This window comes from Sapajus apella, unplaced genomic scaffold (assembly GCF_009761245.1).
Source record: "Sapajus apella isolate SASKATOON/1434 unplaced genomic scaffold, GSC_monkey_1.0 scaffold71, whole genome shotgun sequence".
Taxonomy (NCBI): Eukaryota; Metazoa; Chordata; class Mammalia; order Primates; family Cebidae; genus Sapajus; species Sapajus apella.
Window position 1 is genome coordinate 5528262 of NW_022437011.1, and position 22230 is coordinate 5550491.

Genomic DNA, 22230 nt, shown 5'->3' on the forward strand with positions numbered 1-22230 from the left:
TTCTTTCTTTCTTTCTTTCTTTTTCTTCTTTCTTTCTTTCTTTCTTTTTTTTGAGATAGGGTTTCACTTTTGTTGCCCAAGCTGGAGTGCAATGGCACAATCTTAGCTGACTGCAACCTTCACTTTCCAGGTTCAAGTGATTCTCCTGCCTCAGCCTCCCAAGCAGCAGGGATTACAGGCGCCTGCCACCATGCCCAGCTAATTTTTGTATTTTTAGTAGAAACGGGGTTTCACCATGTTAGCCAGGCTAGTCTTGAACTCCTGACATCCACTCACCTCAGCCTCCCAAAGTTCTGGGATTACAGGTGTGAGCCAACACCCCCGGCCAAGATTTCTTTATTTAATCCTTCCAACACTCCTAGGAGGTAGATTCTACTATTATTCATAACCAAAAACTAAGAAGCTAAACAACACCCAAGTCCACAGTGTAGCCGCCTTCATCAGTGAGGACAGTCTAAAAGAAAATCCTGTTGAGGTCTCAACCTTTACACTCTAATGCCACCCATCCTAGAAGTCTCCAGGCAAAGAAAAATTTCTGCCCCAGGCTGGGAGTTGGGTTTAACAATTCTGCATGCAGCTATAGTTGGAATTCTGTACATTTAGCCCCATGAACACAGAACACTGGTATAAAGGGTCATTGCTTTAAGCTGGAGGGGTATTTTTCAGGAACAGGCAACTTGATGGAAACAAAATGAGCACAATCAACCCTAGAATGTTGTACTTATATTATTAATAATTTTTAAAAGCATTTTAGATTATTAAGTTCTAGCAATGCAGCAAAAACTAGAATTTTCCCCATTTCACTCTCATCACCTGTTTCTGTTCCCAGAACTCGTAAAATTTCCATTTTCTAATATCACATTTTACAGAGCCCTTGTCCATAATGTAGACCACATCCTTTTAGCATTTACATCCTAGCAGGTAAATAACATTAATTTTAAGAAGTTCCCATCATATGCTTCTTAAGAACTGGCTAAAGTCTATATATAGTGCAAATGCTTGGGCCTGTCTAGACCACCAAAAGGAACTATTCTCACATAGAACATTGGGGAAAGTTTGTTGAATTGACAGCCCCCTTATATCCATTGGTTTCAAAATACCTTGTTGAAACTTTACATCTTAAATTGTGTATTTTTTGCCCACAAAGTAATTGTAGAGACCTGTAGATGGACAGCATGGGCAAATGGAGCTCAGCTGTTCAAATCAGCTCAAGCCTAGGAGCCAGGAAGTTCGACCCTTGCTTAGGAAAGATACAGAGAGTAATGTGTCTGCATTCATAGAATAATATTTAGTTTCTAAGCATAAGGCTGTTTTCAGGAGGGAAAATAAATGTATGTCTGCAAAGTGCTCAGTGTCTGAAACATTTAGGCTCTTAATAAATGGTAGTTGTCGCCATTGTTGTGGTGGTGACAGTGGCTATCATGGCCATTTTTCCATAACATGGGTACCTTTCCCTCGCCCATCTTTTCCTTAGCCATTTAATGACTGCCTCATATTCCATTGTAGAGATATTTTATAATTTATTTATTCATCTGTATTTTCTGAATTTTTTAGAGTATTATGTATCATATAAGTAATAAAATATTTTTAACTGGTACTTGTAGCCACTTGTTCTTGCTACTGAAAAGATAATAATCAGGTTAAAAATTATCTATTGAGTACAATGTTCATTATTCAGGTCATGAGTACTCTAACAGCCCAGACTTCACCAGGACGCAATGTATGCATGTAAGAAATCTGTGCTTGCACCCCCTAAATATATTTTAAAATAAAATTTTGAAAGATAATCAGATATTGAAAGTAAAGTACTCACAGCCAGGCGCGGCAGCTCACATCTGTAATCCCAGCACTTTAGGAGGCAGAGGTGGGCAGATCACCTACATCAGGAGTTCAAGACCAGCCTGGGCAACATGGTGAAACCCCATCTCTACTAAAAACACAAAAATTAGCCAGGCATGGTAGTGGTCACCTGTAACACCAGCTACATGGGAGGCTGAGACAGGAGAATTTCTTGAAACCAGGAGGCAGAGGTGCAGTGAACAGAGATCACGCCACTGTACCCTAGCCTGGGTGACAGAGTGAGACTCTGTCTCAAACAAAAAAAAAAGAAAAAGAAAAGAAAGTACTCATTAAACAGGCACATTTTTAAAAGCATCTGTGCTATTTTTAGGATTACTGAAGAAAGTCTCACCTAGCTGATCTTTAACAACAAATTTCCTACATTATTACTAAGCATCTTAGAGAGACTTGGCACATAGTGACACCCTTCTAAACTGAGAACATTAAATCTCTTTGTTTATTCTTTGCGATGTTTAGCAGTCTGATTACTGCTGAACATCGCAAAGAATAAACAAAGACATTAATGTTATGCTGGTTAACTCATGTCATTAAGAGCCTGAGTGAGAATTTTAGCCTGAACCCTTACATAAACATGGGGTCCTCAACGATGTCTCCTATTCTGTACCTGGATGGGCAAATGGGCTATTTAAGAACCCACAGAGACATGCACATAGGCATAACTATTTGGGGAATTATGGGGACACTGAAAGATAGTTTCTTATCTATTTTATTTTGAAAAACATCTAAAATATCAAAGAAACTTTTTAAAATCAGATAATTTGAAAGCTATTGTACTGGATTTCTCCTCCCAATATACAGGAATTTTTGTTTTGTTTATTTATTTATTTACTTATTTTTTCTGAGACAGAGTTTCACTCTTGTTGCCCAGGCTGGAGTACAATGGCATGATCTCGGCTCACTGCAACTTCTGCCTCCCAGGTTCAAGTGATTCTCCAGCCTCAGCCTCCCAAGTAGCTGGGATTACAGGTGCATGCCACTATGCCCAGCTAATTTTTGTATTTTTAGTAGAGACGCAGTTTTGCCATGTTGGTCAGGCTGGTCTCAAGCTCCTGACCTCAAGTGATCCTCCCGCCTCGGCCTCCCAAAGTGCTGGGATTATAGGCGTGAGCCAGTGCACCTGGCCTGGAGGTTTTTTTTAAGGCAAATGGAATATATCACATAGCCAGCTCTAAAATGAAGTAAAAGCTTTCATTTTTCATTGGAAGTTTGAAGGTTTTTCTGAAAACCGTGTTTCTCTTACAAACGTGTAACTAAGTTACAGCTTTGCTACACATTTTATTGTGTCTTCCTATTACTTTTGGTGTCACATTTAACTGGCTACAAGCACCAGTTAAAAAATATTTTATTACTTATGTGATACATAATACTCTAAAAAATTCAGAAAATACAGATGAATAAATAAATTATAAAATATCTCTACAATGGAATATGATGCAGTCATTAAATGCTAAGGGAAAGATGGACAAGGGAAGGGTATCCATGTTATGGAAAAATGGCCATGATAGCCATTAGTCTTGCCCTGTCTGGAGTACAATGGCACCATCTCGGCTCACTGCAACCTCCACCCCCAGGTTCAAGCCATTCTCCTGCCTCAGCCTCCTGGTTAGCTGGGATTTCAGGCACCCACCACCACGTCCCACTAATTTTTGTATTTTTTTTAGTAGAGACAGGGTTTCACCACGTTGGCCAGGGTGCTGGCCTCCCGAAGTGCTGGGATTACAGGTGTGAGCCACCGCACGTGGCCCCCCTTGTTTTAATTACACAATTATCTCAAGGCTTTTGAAAGGCATCAGTGTGGGAGGGAGAAAGTTTATCCAGCGACTTAAGCAATACTTTGCAAAGGGCCATTTCATTCCGTCGCAGAGGCCATGAGAACATGGAAAGATTGTGCCGTCACAATGTATATATCACAGCCCTTACCTGCAGGATCTGTTCTACTCTTTTGTAAATTAAAACATAATCGCTGTACGCTTTGTCCTTGGCATCTCAGACTTGTGTCTGTGAAACTATGAGTGTAACTTAATTTCATCTGCCTCACGAAGTTGTGTGTGGTAGTAATAAAGTTGGTACCTGAGTCTTTTTTAAAACAGAGTGGGATGAGAGAGAATTGATGTATCCAACTCCTGAAAAGAACTTCAGGTACAATAATAACTTCCAAAAAGTCTTTCCGTTCACAGATTTGGAAAACAGAATGTTTGGATGAAATGCTCTCAGGCAGTTAGAGTTGTTCCCCATGGACCTGTCCATGGAGTGAGCCCACAGTAGTGGCTGTTGCGAAATACTGCAGGTGTAGATAAAGCTGGAGGGCCTTCTGTCAAACTCTGGACAACAATCTTGCAGTTTGGGAAATGCCACATGAGGATGTGTTTGCAACTATACAGAAATGGCAGACGAGAAGCAAAGAACAGACATTTCCTACACAGGGGCCCAGCAGGTACACACAAAACACGTAGTATTCAGAGGGGGTTACACACATCAGCTCCACTGGGAGACAGTCTGAGATAAGAGCTTAGGAGCACCAGTTCAGTCTGGATGCAGTGGCTCACAGCTTGTAATCTCAGCACTTTGGGAGGCCGGGGTGGGAGAATCACTTGAGCTCAAGAGTTTGAGACCAGCCTGGCTAACACAGTGAAACCCTGTCTCTACTAAAAATTCAAAAATTAGCCAGGTATGGTGGCTCATGCCTTTAGTCCCAGCTACTCACAAGTCTGAGGCAGGAGAATTGCTTGAACCCAGGAGGCGGAGGTTGCAGTGAGCAGAGATCACACCATTGCACTCCAGCCTGGGCAACAGAGCAAGACTCCATTTCAAAAAAAAAAAAAAAAAAGCAACCAAACAAAAGAAGCACCAGTTCTAGAGTCAGAGAGACACAAGCTGGAATCCAGGCTTAGCCTCTTCCAGGCTGTGTGATCAGGGCTAATTAATTAATCACTCTAGGCTTCAGTTTCCTCATTTGCAAAACAGGAATACTATGAGTACCTGCTTCACAGGGCGAGGTGTAAGTGCTTATTACGATTGGTGGCAGAGAAGTAAGCCAAGCTCGCGTATGCGGAGGCTATTCCACCACTAGTCATGTCCCCCAAATCACACATGATAAAACAACAGCAATGACAGTGCAAGAAAAAGTACGAATTTTTAAAGACTAAGGAATTTGTGAGGGCCACCAGAGAAGCTTGTTGGACTCCCACAATCTGCAAGTTATAACTGGAAAAAAACAACTTTTCTCTATAAAGTTAGTTTTCTTATTGCATCTTTATTACGGAGACATTAGAAAATATAGAGGAGTAAGTCGGACATGGTGGTACACACCTGCAGTTTCAGCTACTTGGGAGGCTGTGGTGAGAGAATCTCTTTAGCCCAGGAGGTCGAGGCCACAGTGGGCAATGATTGTGCCACTGCACTTCTGCCTGGGTGACAGAGCAAGAACTTGTCTTTTTTAAAAAAGAAGAATTAAAAAAAGAAAATATGGAGAAGCACAAAGAAGGCATGAAAAGCACTTCGCAATCTAAAATTACTCTCACATTTTAGTATATGTTATTCCAATATATTTTTTCTGGACATCCGCAATTATTCATACAACTGTTCATTTCCGCTACCTTCTTCCTAAGCTCTGTCCTCCCTCAATGTTTCCTGTCTCCAAAATGGTACCACCTTTGTCTGGTTGCTCAGGACGGTATTGAGAAATGATGGTTGGGCTGGGTGTGGTGGCTCACACCTGTACTCCCAGCACTTTGGGAGGCCGAGGCCGGAGGATCACCTGAGGTTAGGAATTCAAGACCAGCCTGACCAACATGGAGAAACCCCATCTCTACTAAAAACACAAAATTAGCCGGGCAGGGTGGCAAGTGACTATAATCCCAGCTACTCGGGAGGCTGAGGCAGGAGAATCACTTGAACCCAGGAGGTGGAGGTCGCAGTGAGCCGAGATCATGCCATTGCACTCCAACCTGGGCAACAGAGCAAAACTCTGTCTCAACAACAACAAATTTGTTTCTTCCGTTTCACAAATCTTACCACATCCAAGGACATCACTCATGTCCAGCCCACCAACACCTCCTGCCTTCTAACTGAACTCCCAACTTCTGCCCTTACCTCCCTGTCTCCCTAGTCAATTATCGAAACAGCAGCCAGAGCGATCCTTTTTAAAAGAATTTCATCTCATCATACCCCTGATCAAAACCTTCCAATAGCTTCCCAGCACACTGGGAATAAAGTCCCAAGACTTTCTTGGGGCCTACAAAGTCCTGCAGGATCTACTCCCCTACCCCTGCCCCTATGATATTATCTTCCTCTCCACGTCCCAGTCCATACCTCTTCCTGTGCTCCAGGCACCGGCACTGCAGGACCCCCGTCTGAGCTTACACACCTCTCTGTCTGAAAACTCTCTGCTGCCAAGATGTGCACATGACTTGTTTTCAAGCAGGTCTCTGTGTTTAGGTTTATCCTCTGTCTCCAGGCCAAGGACCACACTCTGTGAGAGCAGGGGCTTTGTTGACTTCATTCACTGCTGTGGTTCCAGGTCTAGTGCACTGTCTGTCTCATAAGAAGTATATACCAAAGGACAGTCTCGGTAGCTCACACCTGTAATCCCGGCATTTTGGGAGGCCAAAGCAGGAGGATAGCTTGAGGCCAGGAGTTCAAGACCACCCTGGGCAACATAGCAAGACCCTGTCTCTACAAGCTTTTTTTTAGAAAAACTTAGCCAAGGCCGGGCGCAGTGGCTCCTGCCTGTAATCCCAGCATTTTGGGAGGCCAAGGCAGGTGGATCACCTGAGATCAGGAGTTTGAGACCAGCCTGGCCAACATAATGAAATCCCATCTCTACTAAACATACAAAAGTAACTGGGTGTGGTGACAGGCACCTGTAATCCCCTCTACTCGGAGGCTGAGGCAGGAGAATCACTTGAACCTGGGAGGTGGAGGTTGCAGTGAGCCAAGATTGCACCACTGCACTCCAGCCTGGGTGACAGAGAGAGACTTTGTCTCAAATTAATTAATTAATTTAAATAAAATAAAGATAAAAAACTCAGCCAAGGATAGCGGTGCACGACTATACCCCCAGCTATTCGGGGTTGCTGAGGCAGGAGGATCACTTGATCCTAGGAGTTCAAGGCTGCAGTGAGCTATGATCACCCTACTGTACTCCAGCCTGGGTAACAGAGCAACACCCTGTTGAAAGAAAGAAAGAATGAAAGAATGAAAAGAGAGAGGAAGGAGGGAGGGAGTGAGGAAGGAAGGAAGGAAGGATGGAAGGAAGGAGGGAGGGAGGGAGGGAGGGAGGGAAGGAAGGAAGGGAGGAGAGAGGGGGAAGGGAGGGAGAGAGGGAGGAGGGGGTGAGGGAGGGAGGGAGGGAGGGAGGAGGAGAGAGAGAGAAAGAAAAAGAGAGAGAGAAAGAAAGAAAAACTCCATAGATGAGACATTGACTCAGAATCGCACTAGCAGATGTAAAACTACAACTGTGATCAGTGATAAATATGTCTATCTCATCCATGGTGACTCTGAGAACAAATAACAAAGATCTGAATCCTAATTGTGGGGTCAGAAGGCTTTCCTGAGAAAGTGATGCTTGAGCTGACATCTGAAGGATGTGTCACTAAAGGGAGAAGGAAGGTGTTTCAGACAAAGGGAACTTCTTGGGCAATGGACCTGTGATGAGGGGAGTCATTGAAAGAAGAATCAAGGGGGCCAATGACTGGAGACACAGTAAGAGAGGCAGGCAGGACCAGCGGTCTGTGTTCTTGTGCATGTGTGTGAGGGTGAGAATGTGCATGTATGTATTATTTTTACAAGCATATCGAACCCAGATTGTTTCACAACTTGCTTTTTTTTTAACTTAACATTATATCATAAACAACTTTCCTTGTGGTTATAAACTCTAATACACATTCTTTTTCTATTCTTTTCTTTTTTTTTTTCTTTTTTTTCTTTTTCTTTTTTTTTTTTTTTTTTTGAGATGGAGTCTCTCTCTGGCTTGCAGTAACACGATCTTGGCTCACTGCAACCTCCATCTCCCGGGTTCAAGTGATTCTCCTGCCTTAGTCTCCTGAGTAGCTGGGATTACAGGCGTGTGCCACCATACCCACCTAATTTTTGTATTTTTAGTAGAAATGGAGTTTCACCATGTTGGCCAGGCTAGTCTCAAACTCTTGACCTCAGGCGATCCACCCACTTAGGCCTCTCAAAGTGCTGGGATTACAGGCATAAGCCACTGCGCCGGGCCTACATTCTTTTTAAGGACAGCATATAAGATCATTATATAGTCAAATCATAATTCATTTAACCAATCTATCATTCAAAGTTGAAATTGTTTCCATTTTTTTACAACAGTAAATAACACTAAAGAGAAGACCTTTTGTAATTCAGTATTTGCACTCTTCCACTGTTATTTGCTTTGGATAGATTGCTCAAAGCACAATTGCTGGGTAAATGGGTGTGCACATTTTCAAATTCCTTTCTCTCTTTCTTTCTTTCATTCCTTCTTTCTTCTTTCTTTTTATGAATTGACAAATCGTTCTCAGAAAAGCTTCTGCCTCATTGTACTCACAACCAATATAACTTTTCTTTAAATGTTAAGACAATGGAAAGTCACTTTCTTTCACTATTTGCTAGCACAATACATTATACTAGACATGAGAGAAAGAGTTGGGAGGAAGAGATCTCCAACTGCTCAGGGATATTTCATTGAGACAAAACAGCAAAACTCATCTGTCAGGCAATAGTTTCCCGTAAGTACCCATCATCTATCCACAGTATAGATCTCTCTGGCAGCAAACATTTAGGTGCCATATAATTCAGGAGTCATTGTTGAAACAGATCAATGGGTCTTGCACATGATAACAAGCTTTCACCCGCAATTGAGAGCTGGGGAGTCTGTGCCTCTCTGTAGAGCAACCTGGACCGTGAATGGCAAATCACCATTCAGCCCTCAGTGAGACGCAGCACTTTCCGTTTCAAGCTCAGCCCTGAAGCAGCGGAAAAGGGAAGCAGTGTGGCTTTGTGGTTTGATTAGAGGACTGGGCCATTACAACTTCAAGTTCTCTTTGGGCTCTGGCAATGACTTCTCCGATGGCCTCAGTGCTGCCTGTCTCCTTTTTCTCAGCAGTAAAATGGAGACAAGAATGCTAGATTCTTCCACATAAAGAATACAACCAAGTGCTTGAAGATTTTTAACACAAATGGGCATCTATAAGGGAAACTTTATTGCCCAAGGCAATTCATTTATTTTTTTTTAATCACCATTGTATCGGAGGTTTTGTTGTATCATTTGCTTTGGAGAAATCTAAGTTTAATGGTTATATATAAGAAATGGGCAAGCCAGGCGCCGTGGCTCATGCCTGTAATCCAAGCACTTTGGGAGACCAAAGCAGGTGGAGACTTGAGGTCAAAAGTTTGAGACCAGCCTGGCCAACATGGTGAAGCCCCCATCCCTACTAAAAATACAAAAATTAGCCAGGCATGGTGGCAGGAGCTTGTAATCCCAGTTACTTGGGAGGCTGAGGCAGGAGAATCACTTGAACCCAGGAGGCAGAGACTGCAGTGAGCTGAGATGGTGCCACTGCACTCCAGCCTGGGCAATAGAGCGAGATTCAGTCTCAAAAAAAAAAAAAGAGCAAATTGTCTCTTCCCTGTCTCCACAATGACCAAATAATCATAATGCTTTATATTAATTAATTACATATTAATATTTTCATATTAAAATATGAGGCTCATTGGAAGTATGAAAACAAGGTACGAGAAATACCTGTTTATAATTAAGGAAGGATTATAACTTATTGTTGAATGAAAAGATAATGAAAGCAATACAATCATTTTTGAAAACTGTGAGCACATATATATGTAATGCATTAACATAGTAAAAAAGTCTAGAGAGATACAGACAAAACATTTCAGGTGGTTGTCTGCGGATTTTCAGTTTCTTCCTTTGGCCTATCTCTATTTTCCAATTTTTCTACAATGAACACTTGAGTGCTAAATGAATTACTTGAGTGCAAGTGAATTACTTGAGTGCTAAAAGTTATTTTAAAGTAAGTGATGAATATTTTAGAGGACAATGATCTTTGTGAACCTAAATAGAAAATAAACCGGGAAGCTTTTATATTATATATATGGACATGCTCCAAAACTGAGTAATATGAAATATTTGTTTTCACTGAAAAGAAGTAAGTAAATCAAGAGGAGCAAGCATTTCCTGACTTGAAATAGACATGTTCAGAGACCTGGTTAGGAACCATTACTGACTTTTGTATAACATCTTAGAAAACTCTGTCTCTAATGGCTACTACCGATCAAGTTCTCCTTCTCTGCAGATGCTGCAGATTTTAGTTCCAACCACAGACCTCATTGAAGGTGAGACAGAGCATCTAAATACTCATTTCCTCTTCATATGCTAGTAGCAGTAGGCAACCCAACACCCAGCACCATGAAGTCTCACGTTCTCACGTCAGAACACCAGGCCTGCGTATTCAAGTACAAGCCAATTGCGTTAAGTAATGTGAAGTCACATGGGGGTCTCCATCCATGACCATGACAATAACAAGCCTATAGATATGGTGGCTCTCATAGACGGCTTGCTCATTCCACTCTTGGGGAGAGACCAAATAAAATACTGAAAGGATAGCATAAATAGCTGCTTTTAATCTGATCCCTTCTACTGGTATGCACTCCACTTCTGCTTTGGGGAACCAGCCCTTTCTGAGTGGAAGCAATTTCGGTGAGCCTGTCAATCAAGAGTCCTACCCTCTTCTGGCTGATGGTTTGACATAGGCCAGGTTCATGTTCTCTACATAGAAACAGGATCTTGAGTGCACTGACAAGGGCCACAGGAGTTTAACCTGAAAGTACAGTCCCGGTCGAGCGTGGTGGCTCACACCTGTAATCCCAGCATTTTGGGAAGCTGGGGTGGGTGGATCACTTGAGGCCAGGGGTTTGAGACTAGCCTGGGCAACATGGCGAAACCCTATCTCTACAAAAAATACAAAAATTAGCCAGGTGTGGCAGTGTGCACCTGTAGTCCCAGCTACTCGGGAGGCTGAGGCAGAAGAATCGATTGAACTCGGGAGGCAGAGGTTGCAGTGAGCCAATAACATGCCGCTGTACTCCAGCCTAGGCGACAGAGCGAGACTTCATGTCAAAAAAAAAAAAAGGAAAGAAAATACAGTTCCTTTATTCCTGCTCCCTCAGAACTGTCTGTTTTCTGTTGTTCTTTGAGATTTTCAGCCTTTCTTAAATTCTGTAAGCTACTCTATATTTCTTTTTTTTTGTGTGTGTGTGTGTGTGTGTGTGCAGTATTTATTTCAAATGTTTGTTAAAACAGCATTGTTATTTCTCAGGACAAGAACAAAGATCACCCCCTGGAGAAGTTAAGGAACTTTGTACAGAACTTTACAGAACAGAGGCAATACTTTAGCTTAAACTTGTCTGCTGATCAGAGAATGGAATTCTGCGTGGACTCAAGGAACAAAAGGAAACTAGGCAGGGATAAGGAAAAGGAAAGTGCCCATCTGAATCAAACTTCAGCTGCCATCAGGGCACATCTTGTGATGGTCACAGATTGTAGGTTGTTTTTTGGAAGGTTCAGGTTCAGCACAGGATTCCATTTGTCTACTTGGCTACACCCCTGGCTGAGGTGCCATGAGGTCAATGTCACTCAAGTTCCTGGCCAGCCAAACTCCCGCAGCAAAGAGTCCCAAATTGAGGATCAAGTTCCTCCGGAAGTCATTCCTATCAGTGGCAAAGCGGTAGACGCCCCGAAGCCAATCTCCCACGTTGTCAGGTATTTCGGGGGTTTCATTAGCCGAGCCGGCAGCGCTCACCGGGACCCCGCTGGAAGCCATAATAGAAAGCTTCGCACGAACTTCCGCTACTCTATATTTCTAAAAAAATTTTTTTTGTTTAAGTTAGACTTAGTTTCTATTGTCACAACCAAGGAACCCAAAGAGGTACTAAGCCCCATTTATGGACTACTTTCCCATGCAGCCCTTGGATTCACTGCAAAGTCACAAGATGACACTGGGTAACTCCATGTGCATTTTACAAATGTGTGCCTGGAGGCCGATGACAAGAGGTCAGAAAACATCTATTATTCACTGAAAATGTATTGAATGCAAATCAACATATATATTATAATACCCAACTCCAAAAATAGCATACTTTTGAGATTAAGATGAGTTCCCACTAGGATTATCTGCTATAAGAAGGAAAACATTCTGAAGTGTAACTAATGTAAAATAAGCTGGAATCCTGCAAAACATCCCCCAAAGCAATGAGAATATAGTAGCAAAAGTTTTAGTGACCCCCAAGGAAAGAGTTCTGAAAAGAGAGAAGGGGATAAAAGAAGCAAAGAGGGGGCAACATATACAAACTGCTCTAGGCTGAGAATCGACAGAGCAGGTCTGTAGGATGTTAATTACGAAGCTGACGACTTCAGGAATTTCTGAACAGCATCACTCTGATTAAGAAAGAAGACAGCATTATTTCTCCATTCTCTCTTTCTTTGTCCAGATTCCTAGAAGACAGTCTGGCTGATTCTACCCACGAATGATTGCTTTCCCCAAGGTTAGGTGTTCACCTCCAGTCCAGTCACCTGAGACCGGAGATGGACGGGTAATATAAGGAGGTGCAGAGGTCAGCCCTGCGAGGAGAGAGGATAGTTATGAGAGGTGGTGCCAAGAGGCAAGAAAGAGGCATCAATTTGACCTCTGTAGCAATTTTAGAACAAGAAAGCGGATTAGAGAAGAGGTCCCCTGTTCAACTACCTGACCACACTATCGCCTATAATACAAGCTTTCAGATAGAAAGGGCCATGTTAGATCATTCTCAAAGTCCTGCCAGCAATAGAGCTTTGTGGCAAAGTTTCTGCACAGTTCGAATATTATTTTGTTAGTAAACGAAGAACATTTATTCACAGCATGAATTTGAGTCAGGGCAGGCATATTGTATGGTGATAGATAGAGCATAGACTTTGGAGTCAGGCTCCCTGAGTTCAATCCTGGCTTACAGTGTAGCTCTGGTTTCACGTAAACACTAATACTACCTAGCAGGTCTATCATGAGAGATAAATGAAGTCACCGACGCAAAGGACTCATTGCAATGCCTGGAATTTTATTATTATGAGATACAAATATACCACTGTGAAGTTAGCAGGGAAAAAAATGCATGAACAAAACTGTTTCTCCTTTGCCTGATTTCAGTTTTTAATCTTATCATGAACTCATAATCTGCTATCAACCTCTTGCGACAGAAATCAATGCAATCTCAGAACTCGTTCCTTTTTGCCGTGACCTCTCAAGCTAAAATGAAATGAACAAAGTAGAAATCTCTATTTTATTACATAAGCAGCGATAATTGATGGTTTTTTAAGTGATGAGGGGAAAGCAAAGACATTTCTCACTAAGCCCCGGTTCACACAGTGAATGTGAACGCTGACTCCCTCCCCCACAGCTCCCCCGACCTCTGCTCACACCCTTCCTGCCTCCTGCCTGCTGTTAGTATCTCTCTAGCACTGTCCTAGCTCCTGTGATGTACCCTCCCAGGACTGGCTTCAATAGAGGGAAAAAACACACTTTCTATTGATTTCATTTCATATACATTTATGCTGTTGGTTGGCTGCTTTTATGTTACATCCAACCTTCAGAATTCAGGTTGAATATGTCATGTCATGATGTGCAGGAGGCATCGCGGCGTCAAAAAGAGACTGAGGCCTGCAGAGAGAGCGCCCCTGGACTTTAATGGGAGCGAGTACATTCAAAGGGAGAATTTTGCTTTCAGTGTATTTAACACCGCTTGCCTGGAGTTCTGCCTCCACAGGGGCTAACATCTGTGTAAAGACAGCAGGGAGGGGAGCCCCTGACCTAGGCCCTGCTGAGAACAAAGCCAGGACACCTGAGAATTGAAGGGCTCCCATCCTTCAAAGCTTTCCTAAGACTGGCATTGCTTATCATTCTCCTGCACGTCTTGATGCTTTTACTACCTGTGCATGCATCACTGAACAATTTATACATAACATCACTGTGCATGTTTATAAACTTGATATAAATGGCCTCACATTATATGCATTCCGTTGCCACTTGCTCTTTTTGATCAACATTATGATTTATCCACGTGGCTCTGGTTCATTCATTTTAATAACCGCATAGCGTTTTATGGCTCATAAAATGTTTCATTTCTTGAGTGATGGGTGGGTACCTTTGGTGTTTTGTTATATTCTCTTCTAAACTTTATAGGAGTCTGGAATATTTCATGATTTAAAAAATAAAGTGGGTGCTATCTTTTGGATTTTCCTGGATAACATAATCCTTCTGGCTGATAATGGCTATTTGAATAGAAAAGAAAGTGCAACTTCCCACACATCCACATTCCTGGCTCCGTAAGCTTGAGCTCAGCCAGTAATCATTTTGTAATAATAACTAGTGATACTTATTGAACATTTATGCTACGCCAGGCACTATGCCCAGTGCTTTCAGAGGGTGATCTTGTTTAATCCTCATAACAATCCTATGGGGAGGAGGGTGTCATTACTATCCTCTGTTTATAGCTAAAAAAAACCGAGGCTCAGAAGTTTGGTAACATGGCCAATTTCTCACAGCTAGGAGGGTGCAGAGCCAGGACTTGAAAGCAGGCCTCTAGGATTTATGTTCTCACCACTGTACCATTGCTTCCTAGCTGGGAGAGTGAGGGATGCCTTCAGCTTGGCTTGGATGCTCTTGGTTTGCCTATTTGCTCCCACAAGATACTCTCACCCCGACACCAACAGTAGGATGGAAAGGTAAAAGGGGCACTGGGATTGTAACCTTCACCCAAATCCTTCTGCATTACCGTTTCAGCGAAGAAACCACACTTTCAGATGGTTTAACCTACTTGTTAAAATAGTTCAAAGGACCAGACACTACCCTAAACCCACTTTCACCCCACTGAACGTAGGCATTTGCCCAGCCTCTGTCCTTCCAGACAAGGCTCGATAGGGCTTGGGACCTACCACAAAGGTTGGCTGACAGGTTCTTTGGGCCCAGACCTTTAGATAGTTGAGATTTTTCTCTAAATTAGGTTATACTTAAAGTCATTGGAATTCTTATTCTTTTCCCTCTTCACTTGTCTTCCTTCTTTTTTTTTTTTTAATGCAAATAGCATTTACATTATTTAAGGTGAGGATTTAAAATATGCCAGTTTCATAGTTCCATCTTATATTTTTTTAAAAATTATATGTAAATATTAGGAGCCTTTAAAATTGAAATGGCCTGGATGGCTAAGTCATCCAGGCCGTTTGCTTGACTCTGGTGCAGAGGGAAGGTCCAGGGTCTTGTAGGTCCCTCCTGCGTGCTGAGAATTCCGTCTGATGCCTTGGATGACTCCAAAGCCTTTGCAACAGCCAGACAAAATAAAGACTCTTGGATGATTCTGAATTCACTATTTGTGGAAGGCCTATTAAAGGGTAACATGAAAGATAACAGTACTTGTGTTTGCTGGTTTCACCATATGTCCAATCCAAATTAGCACTGGCTGTGGATGAGTAACCATTCAAATATGCTATCGCTGGGCCAAGCTGACAGGTGACACTTCTCAATTGCAACCTTCCTCCAAAACATACTATTAATTCTATTCTGCAACTGTGCTCCAAACCAGTGAATGTAAAAATAATTAAACCTCATGCCTCTGAAAAATAACCATTCAATTAATCAATCAGACAAGATTGCTTTTGGCCAGACGCAGTGGCTCACATCTGTAATCCCAGCAGTTTGGGATGCCAAGGCAGGCATATCACCTCGAGTCAGGAGTTCAAGGCCAGCCCAGCCAACATGGTGAAACCCTGTCTCTACTAAAAAAAAAATAACAAAAATCAGCTGGATGTGGTGGCATGTGCCTGTTGCCCCAGCTACTCGGGAGGCTGAGGCAGGATCATCACTTGAACCTGGGAGGCAGAGGTTGCAGTGAGCTGAGATCATGCCACTGTACTTCATCCTGGGCTACAGAGTGAGACTCCATCTCAAAAGAAAAAAAAAAAAAAAAAGGTTGCTGTCTAGCCAAGGATTTGATCTGCTGTTTTAATAATTTCAAACATTCTGAGCAAGATCACTGCTCCTTTTAAAAGACTGCTGTAACTTCAGGCACTTGTGACAAAACCTGGGTGAATTATTAGACAATTTCATGCTGGTTTGCAGAGTGATTAAAACAAGTGGCCTTGAATGATAGCATATGTTATAAAGAGATGGAGCTTTTCAGTTATAAAAGATGTATCAATCAGGGGAAAGCAAATACAAATTAAAGTTTGATGAGCAATTGGATATTAATTGGTACTAACTCTGCTTTTTATGTCACTTTGATGTGGAGTGGATCATAAACATGGTAAGCGATACTAATAATGTATATTCACTTCAATACAACTTTATGGCTCCATTTATTAAGGAAACCAATATTGAGATTGAGTTGTGAATGCACTAGTGCGCACTTTTCCTATTGTGTACCTTCATCTAACTCTTGCCGGGCAGGCTCCCTGCCACTGTCTGCAGGGTACAATGCAGTTGGTTAGACATCTAAGAGTTATTGCCTAGATTTTTCTTTATGCATCAGTTCTAAATTACAGTCAAACCAAACTTAACAGCAAACTAGGGCTTTATATATTTTTTTCTAGAGGTTTCTTTTTTACAAGTTGTCTGCTCTTTACTGAATTTAGACAGCAATCTCAAGGGAAGCAATGTCATCCTGATGTCATTAAGTAGACACCAATTAGGCTTCGTAGTGTAGACCTATAAATAGCCAAAATGTTTTATATCAAATACGGCCCAATTTTATCTCAAATATAAAAGTAATTTTTAAAATTTTAAAAACGCAAATATGACACATAATCACTAGTAAAAGAAAAACTATCTTTTTCAAATTTAAAATGAGACTTTGCTGGAAAATCAGTTTTATAATGTCCTTTTCTCCTTTAAGAATCCATTCAGACAATTTTTAAATTTTTATGTTACCTGGATTCATAGCCCCGTTCTGCCATTTCTTCACTATGTGATTCTGGACAAATCACTTAACCTCTCTGTGCTTTAGGTTTTCTTATCTGTAAAATGGGCCTAATAATATGTATCTTAGGGATCATTATAAAACTAAATGAGGCTTCTAAAAAAACATTCTTTCAAATCACCATTTAACACTTAGCATTATGCCTGGCCTGCCCGCAAAACAGCTATTTCTATTATGTCAATATTCTTCATACTGGGTGGGGTCTATTCAATCATATTGCTATCTTATAATTTATTTAATCAATTTGATATTGCTGGTCCTTCAGGATGACAGCACCATTTCTCATTAATACCTGGTATTATTACCTTGGGATAAATCTTCAGGAGTCAGCATGCCTAAGAAAACTTCTAGGAAATACAGCTTCTCTTTCCTGCCATGGTTGCCATTACTTAGAGTTTTAGCACAGCCATTTGGGAGATATGATACTTCAGCACTACCTTTGAGGCACCCACCTCTGTATAATAAACTTATTCCACTAGTTGTTTTTTGTTTTTTGTTTTGTTTTGTTTTGTTTTTTGTTTTGTTTTGTTTTGTTTTTTGAGACGGAGTTTCACTCTTGTTACCCAGGCTGGAGTGCAATGGCACGATCTCGGCTCACCGCAACCTCCGCCTCCTGGGTTCAGGCAATTCTCCTGCCTCAGCCTCCTGAGTAGCTGGGATTACAGGCACGCGCCACCATGCCCAGCTAATTTTTTGTATTTTTAGTAGAGACGGGGTTTCACCATGTTGACCAGGATGGTCTCGATCTCTTGACCTCGTGATCCACCCGCCTCGGCCTCCCAAAGTGCTGGGATTACAGGCTTGAGCCACCGCGCCCGGCCTGTTGTTTTGTTTTTAAACCAACCACAGTTTGCCTTTGTTTGGGTGAAGTGTAGCCCAGTTTAGGGCTAGGCCGAACAATTTTCTTGAGATCCCTGAGAAGACAAAGGAGATGTTCTGTTGATATTTGACAGGTAAGCTTTACCTACACTATGTGTCGGAACTAGACAAACACCGATGTGCATTTGATTTTTTTTCTTAGAAGAAAACCGAACTATTAATTACACTAAAGCCTTCAGGGAAGTATTTCACTGGACTATTTGCCTCAGGACCTATATTTTTATTGTCTGTCCATTAATTGTGAACAGATTATTTAAAAGGGATGTATATTAATAAATAGTAAGGGTGGAAACTAAAAACTAAACCAGGGCAAAGGTTCCATTGTACGTGTCTCAACTCAGAGGGGACTCCTAGCAGGCAATGAAATGGGGCTGTTTTACAAAGCAAAGGAAGGAATGAGGTCAGGTGCAGGAATACGCAGGGGCCTGGTGTTTTGAATCTGTTTGATTAAAAGGCAAGTTTGTGTAGAGAATTAGAGAAACAAATCATAGAACAGACACCTTGAGATGTAAGGCCCTTCGCAAACAAAAGACATGTGTTGCATCTCATTAAAACGGGTTTTCTTTTATTGTCACTGATGGACTCAGACGTCCTAATTTTCCCTCAAAAGTAAATGGCCTATTTTCAAAATAGGCAGAGGGTCCGCGCTCCTTATATCTGTTCTTAATTCAAGAAATACATCTAACTGTAGTCTAACAAGAGTCAGTCTCAAAAGAAATTAATAAGGAACATCCATTAATTATTTATGCTCTGAAACAGTAGGTCTGCTAATGTTTCTGCTAATCACCAAAGCTAAACAGATGTATCTTCATAAAGACAATCTTGAAGAATAGAATGAGTATAAAGGAGACGCAAATACAAAAAATATGTATATGTATGGCGATGACAGGAAAAATACTGAATGTCTCGCTGCTCCTAAGACAATATTTGTTTAAAGTGCAAAACCTAGTAAAATTGTCAGAGCGAGTTCTGTTCATGATTTCTAGTATTTAAATATTATATTAAGCAATAATAATGGGAGTTGAATTTATAGGAGCCAAAACTAATGCTAGAAAATGAAAAGAATTAGACTCCTACTTTTTAAAACAGCATTTAGAAAGCTGTCCAATTTCCATGAACATTCCAAAAGCAGCATCTTTCATGGATATTAAATGAATGGTAAGGTTGTAAATTCTACATCATTTACAAATCCAAAATTATTCAAACTCTTATTTTTGCCTCCATACAAATTTGGTCAGAATAAAATCTGTTGGTCCCTTTATGGAGTTGCAAAGATGGTGTTAACACAGCCGCCTTCATGTTTCTGTGATCTGCAGTATGTAGTAGTAGAGTGGAGCCATTTCTGAAACCAGATCACCTGGACGTAAATTTTGATCTACCATTTACTAGCTTTGTAACTTGGGCAAGCTAACCTCTCAGTACCTTGCTTAACTTCATCACTGGCAAAATGGAATAATAAGAGTACTCATCTCAAAAGGTTTAAAATGAGTTCTTAAGAGAGTCCAAAATAAGTGCTCAGTTTTTATGAGTTATTATAATTATCAAGATAGCAGTTTTATGGTCAATATATGAGAATGAAAATACTAGGTATTTACATAGAATTCACATTTTGTATAGCTGCAGCTTTCACAATGGAATGATAGGACAGGCTCCACCTCACCTCCTAACTCATATTCCCAGTCATGATGTTGTTTCTCACAGTCCTTTGAATAAAACACAATTCCCTACATAGTCTAAGGGAGATCTGCAGGATGGTTGGTATCAATCAAAGTTGTGATCAGAACAGAGGCCACAGGAGACATGGCTTGAAAACTCCATCCTTTTTCCAGTGTTCTGCCCCCAACCCATGCTGGAGACTGGGGATGACATCCTTTCAACGGTACTTTTATCACTCAGATCTCTTATCCAAATTGTCACGGGGGTGTGTCTTTACCCTTCTTTGGAAAGGTCACCTATGTCCTGCCTGCTGTCATCAGTATATGACATCAGTGATTCTAGAAAGTACTTCCCATTCTGCATGGCAGAATCACTTAGGAAAGTTTAGTATATATATTTAATAATATATTTATTGTCCAGGCATTGTGGCTCACGCCTGTAATCCTAGCATTTTGGGAGGCCCAGGTGGGCAGATCACTTGAGGTCAGGAGTTTGAGACCAGCCTGGCCAACAAGGTGAAACCCTGTCTCTATTAAAAATACAAATTTTTTTTTTATTTGTAATCCAAGCTACTCAAGGAGCTGAAGCACAAGAATCACTTGAACCCAGGAAGTTGCAGTGAGTGGAGATTGCACCACTCCACTCCAGCCTGGGCAACACAGCAAGGTCCTGTTTCAAAAAAAAAAATTGTATGTGTGTGTGTGTGTGTGTGTGTGTGTGTGTGTGTATACATATATATGTACTCAATTTATTTATATATATGCACACACATTCAATTTATATATATGTGTGTATGCATTTACTATATATATATTGTGTGTGTGTGTGTGTGTATACTCAATTTCTCTCTAGGCCTACTGAATTGGAATCTTCAGGTCGGGGGCCCAGTAATTTGTATTTATAAAAAATTCCCTAGGAGCTGGGCATGGTGGCTCATGCTTGTAATTCCAGCACTTTGGGATGCTGAGGCAGGTGGATCACCTGAGGTCAGGAGTTTGAGACCAGCCTGGCCAACATGGTGAAATCCCGTTTCTACTAAAAGTATAAAAATTAGCTGGGCATGGTGGTGGGCACCTGTAATCTCACCTACTCTGGAGGCTGAGATGGGACAATCACTTGAACCTGGGAGGTGGAGGTTGCAGTGAGCCAAGATAGCACCATTGCACTCCATCATGGGCAACAAGAGCAAAACTCTGTCTCAAAAAAAAAGAAAAAAGAAATTCCCTAGGAACCCACTGGTACGAAGTCTGATTTCAGAGCTACTGTTCAAAGGCAGTGGTTCTTAACATCTTGGGTCATTGCACTTTCGACCTAAAGAGTCGTTTATGAAAGATCCACTGTCATAAATTAGGGTGGATTTGAGGTTATCCCCTCTAATCCCTCTCCGTCACTTGCATTCTCTAATGCTTTCTTGCATAGAGAGAAGAGGCAGTTCTACTGCTGTGCATAAACTGTCATCCTGTTTAGTCTCTGCAGCACGCTGGGGAGTGAGTGTCACTGATGGTCCATTAATAAAAGTGATTGGGATATTGCTTTGCTTACCAGAAAAAATCAGGGATGGGGGCTATTTTTAACAGTTCATCATGACCATGTACTGCTTACATGATCATGCTGTACATATCCGGTGGGGTACAGCACGAGCCTGCGCAGGCCAATGGCATGTTCTCCTATGAACCAGAATGACTGTCTCACCTGAATGACTGAATGCTCGCTGGCATAAGTCCTCCCTCACCCTACAATTGACCTCTCCGTAATGCCCCTGTGCCTTTTCCTGTCTGCCTGCTCAAGTGGGATGGCCTCAGCCTCGGACTCACAGGAGGTCACAGAGGAAATAAGACATGAAACAACACATAACAGTAGAGTCCTTTGATATCATCCTCCCTCTGTTTTCCACCCACCCCCATGAACCTACCCCTTTAGTATCAATGATCCCAGAAGCAGTTGGCAGGTTATAAAATTAAAATAGAAGTGCCACAAAGAAAACAGAGCCTATGACCAAAAACCAAGCTCTCTGGAAGGAGCATATTAGCTCATTCATCAAATGTGGGGAAAATACAGGGCTGGGCAAAGCCCACATGCCATTACTTGCACTGACAAAACAAAATCCAACATGCAGCCAAAGCTTTCTGTGTCACTTCTGTGTTTCATTAAACAAAACCTGCCAGGAATGTAACAAGCACTGTTTTTTGTTCGCAGACCAACTGAATTCTAAGAGCTGCTCGGCTGTATGGCAACATTTAGGTCTTTCTGCCCGCACTGGCCACATTTCTATTTCCCTCTCCACATATTCCTAATCTGTGGCACATGCTTATTTGCTGTATTGTCTGTAAAAATGCGTAAGCTCTTGCAGAACAGAATGCAATTAATCTGATATAGAAACACAAACACTTTATAAACTGTAAAAATGGAAAAAATACATGGAGGAGTGATGTATATTTTGATGACTACCAAAACTGGTGATACTTATGTGTTTTGTGCCACATGATAGCAAAACTTTCTAAGCTGCCTGTGCACATATTCAAAATTACGATTTTCAGACCGCTTTTTCACTTAATTTATCACAAACTTCCCTTGGGGTACTTTTACTGTGGGACTGCTACTATCACCTTTAAAAAGCAACATCCAGAATTGCACCTATTACTAAAATACCTATACAGTATTGTGTGTGTGTGTGTGTGTGTGTGTGTGTGTGAGAGAGAGAGAGAGAGAGAGAGAGAAAATGCATTTTATTGGCTCCTAGGGAGTGGGAGGCAGGATCAGAGTGGGCACGCGCAGTGCTGGGGGCCTGTGTGGGGAGCAAAGCACTGGGCCTGCCCAGGCCCTGGT

At 41.6% G+C, this 22230-nt stretch overlaps 1 protein-coding gene across 1 annotated transcript; it reads right to left on the bottom strand.

Moving 5' to 3' along the window:
• Positions 1 to 11136: 11136 nt before the first annotated feature.
• Positions 11137 to 11713, bottom strand: LOC116531518 (mitochondrial import receptor subunit TOM6 homolog). The gene has a single exon (XM_032250337.1). It carries the CDS (start codon positions 11691 to 11693, stop codon positions 11469 to 11471), a length of 225 nt encoding a protein of 74 aa, XP_032106228.1. The 5' UTR covers positions 11694 to 11713; the 3' UTR covers positions 11137 to 11468.
• Positions 11714 to 22230: the final 10517 nt, after the last annotated feature.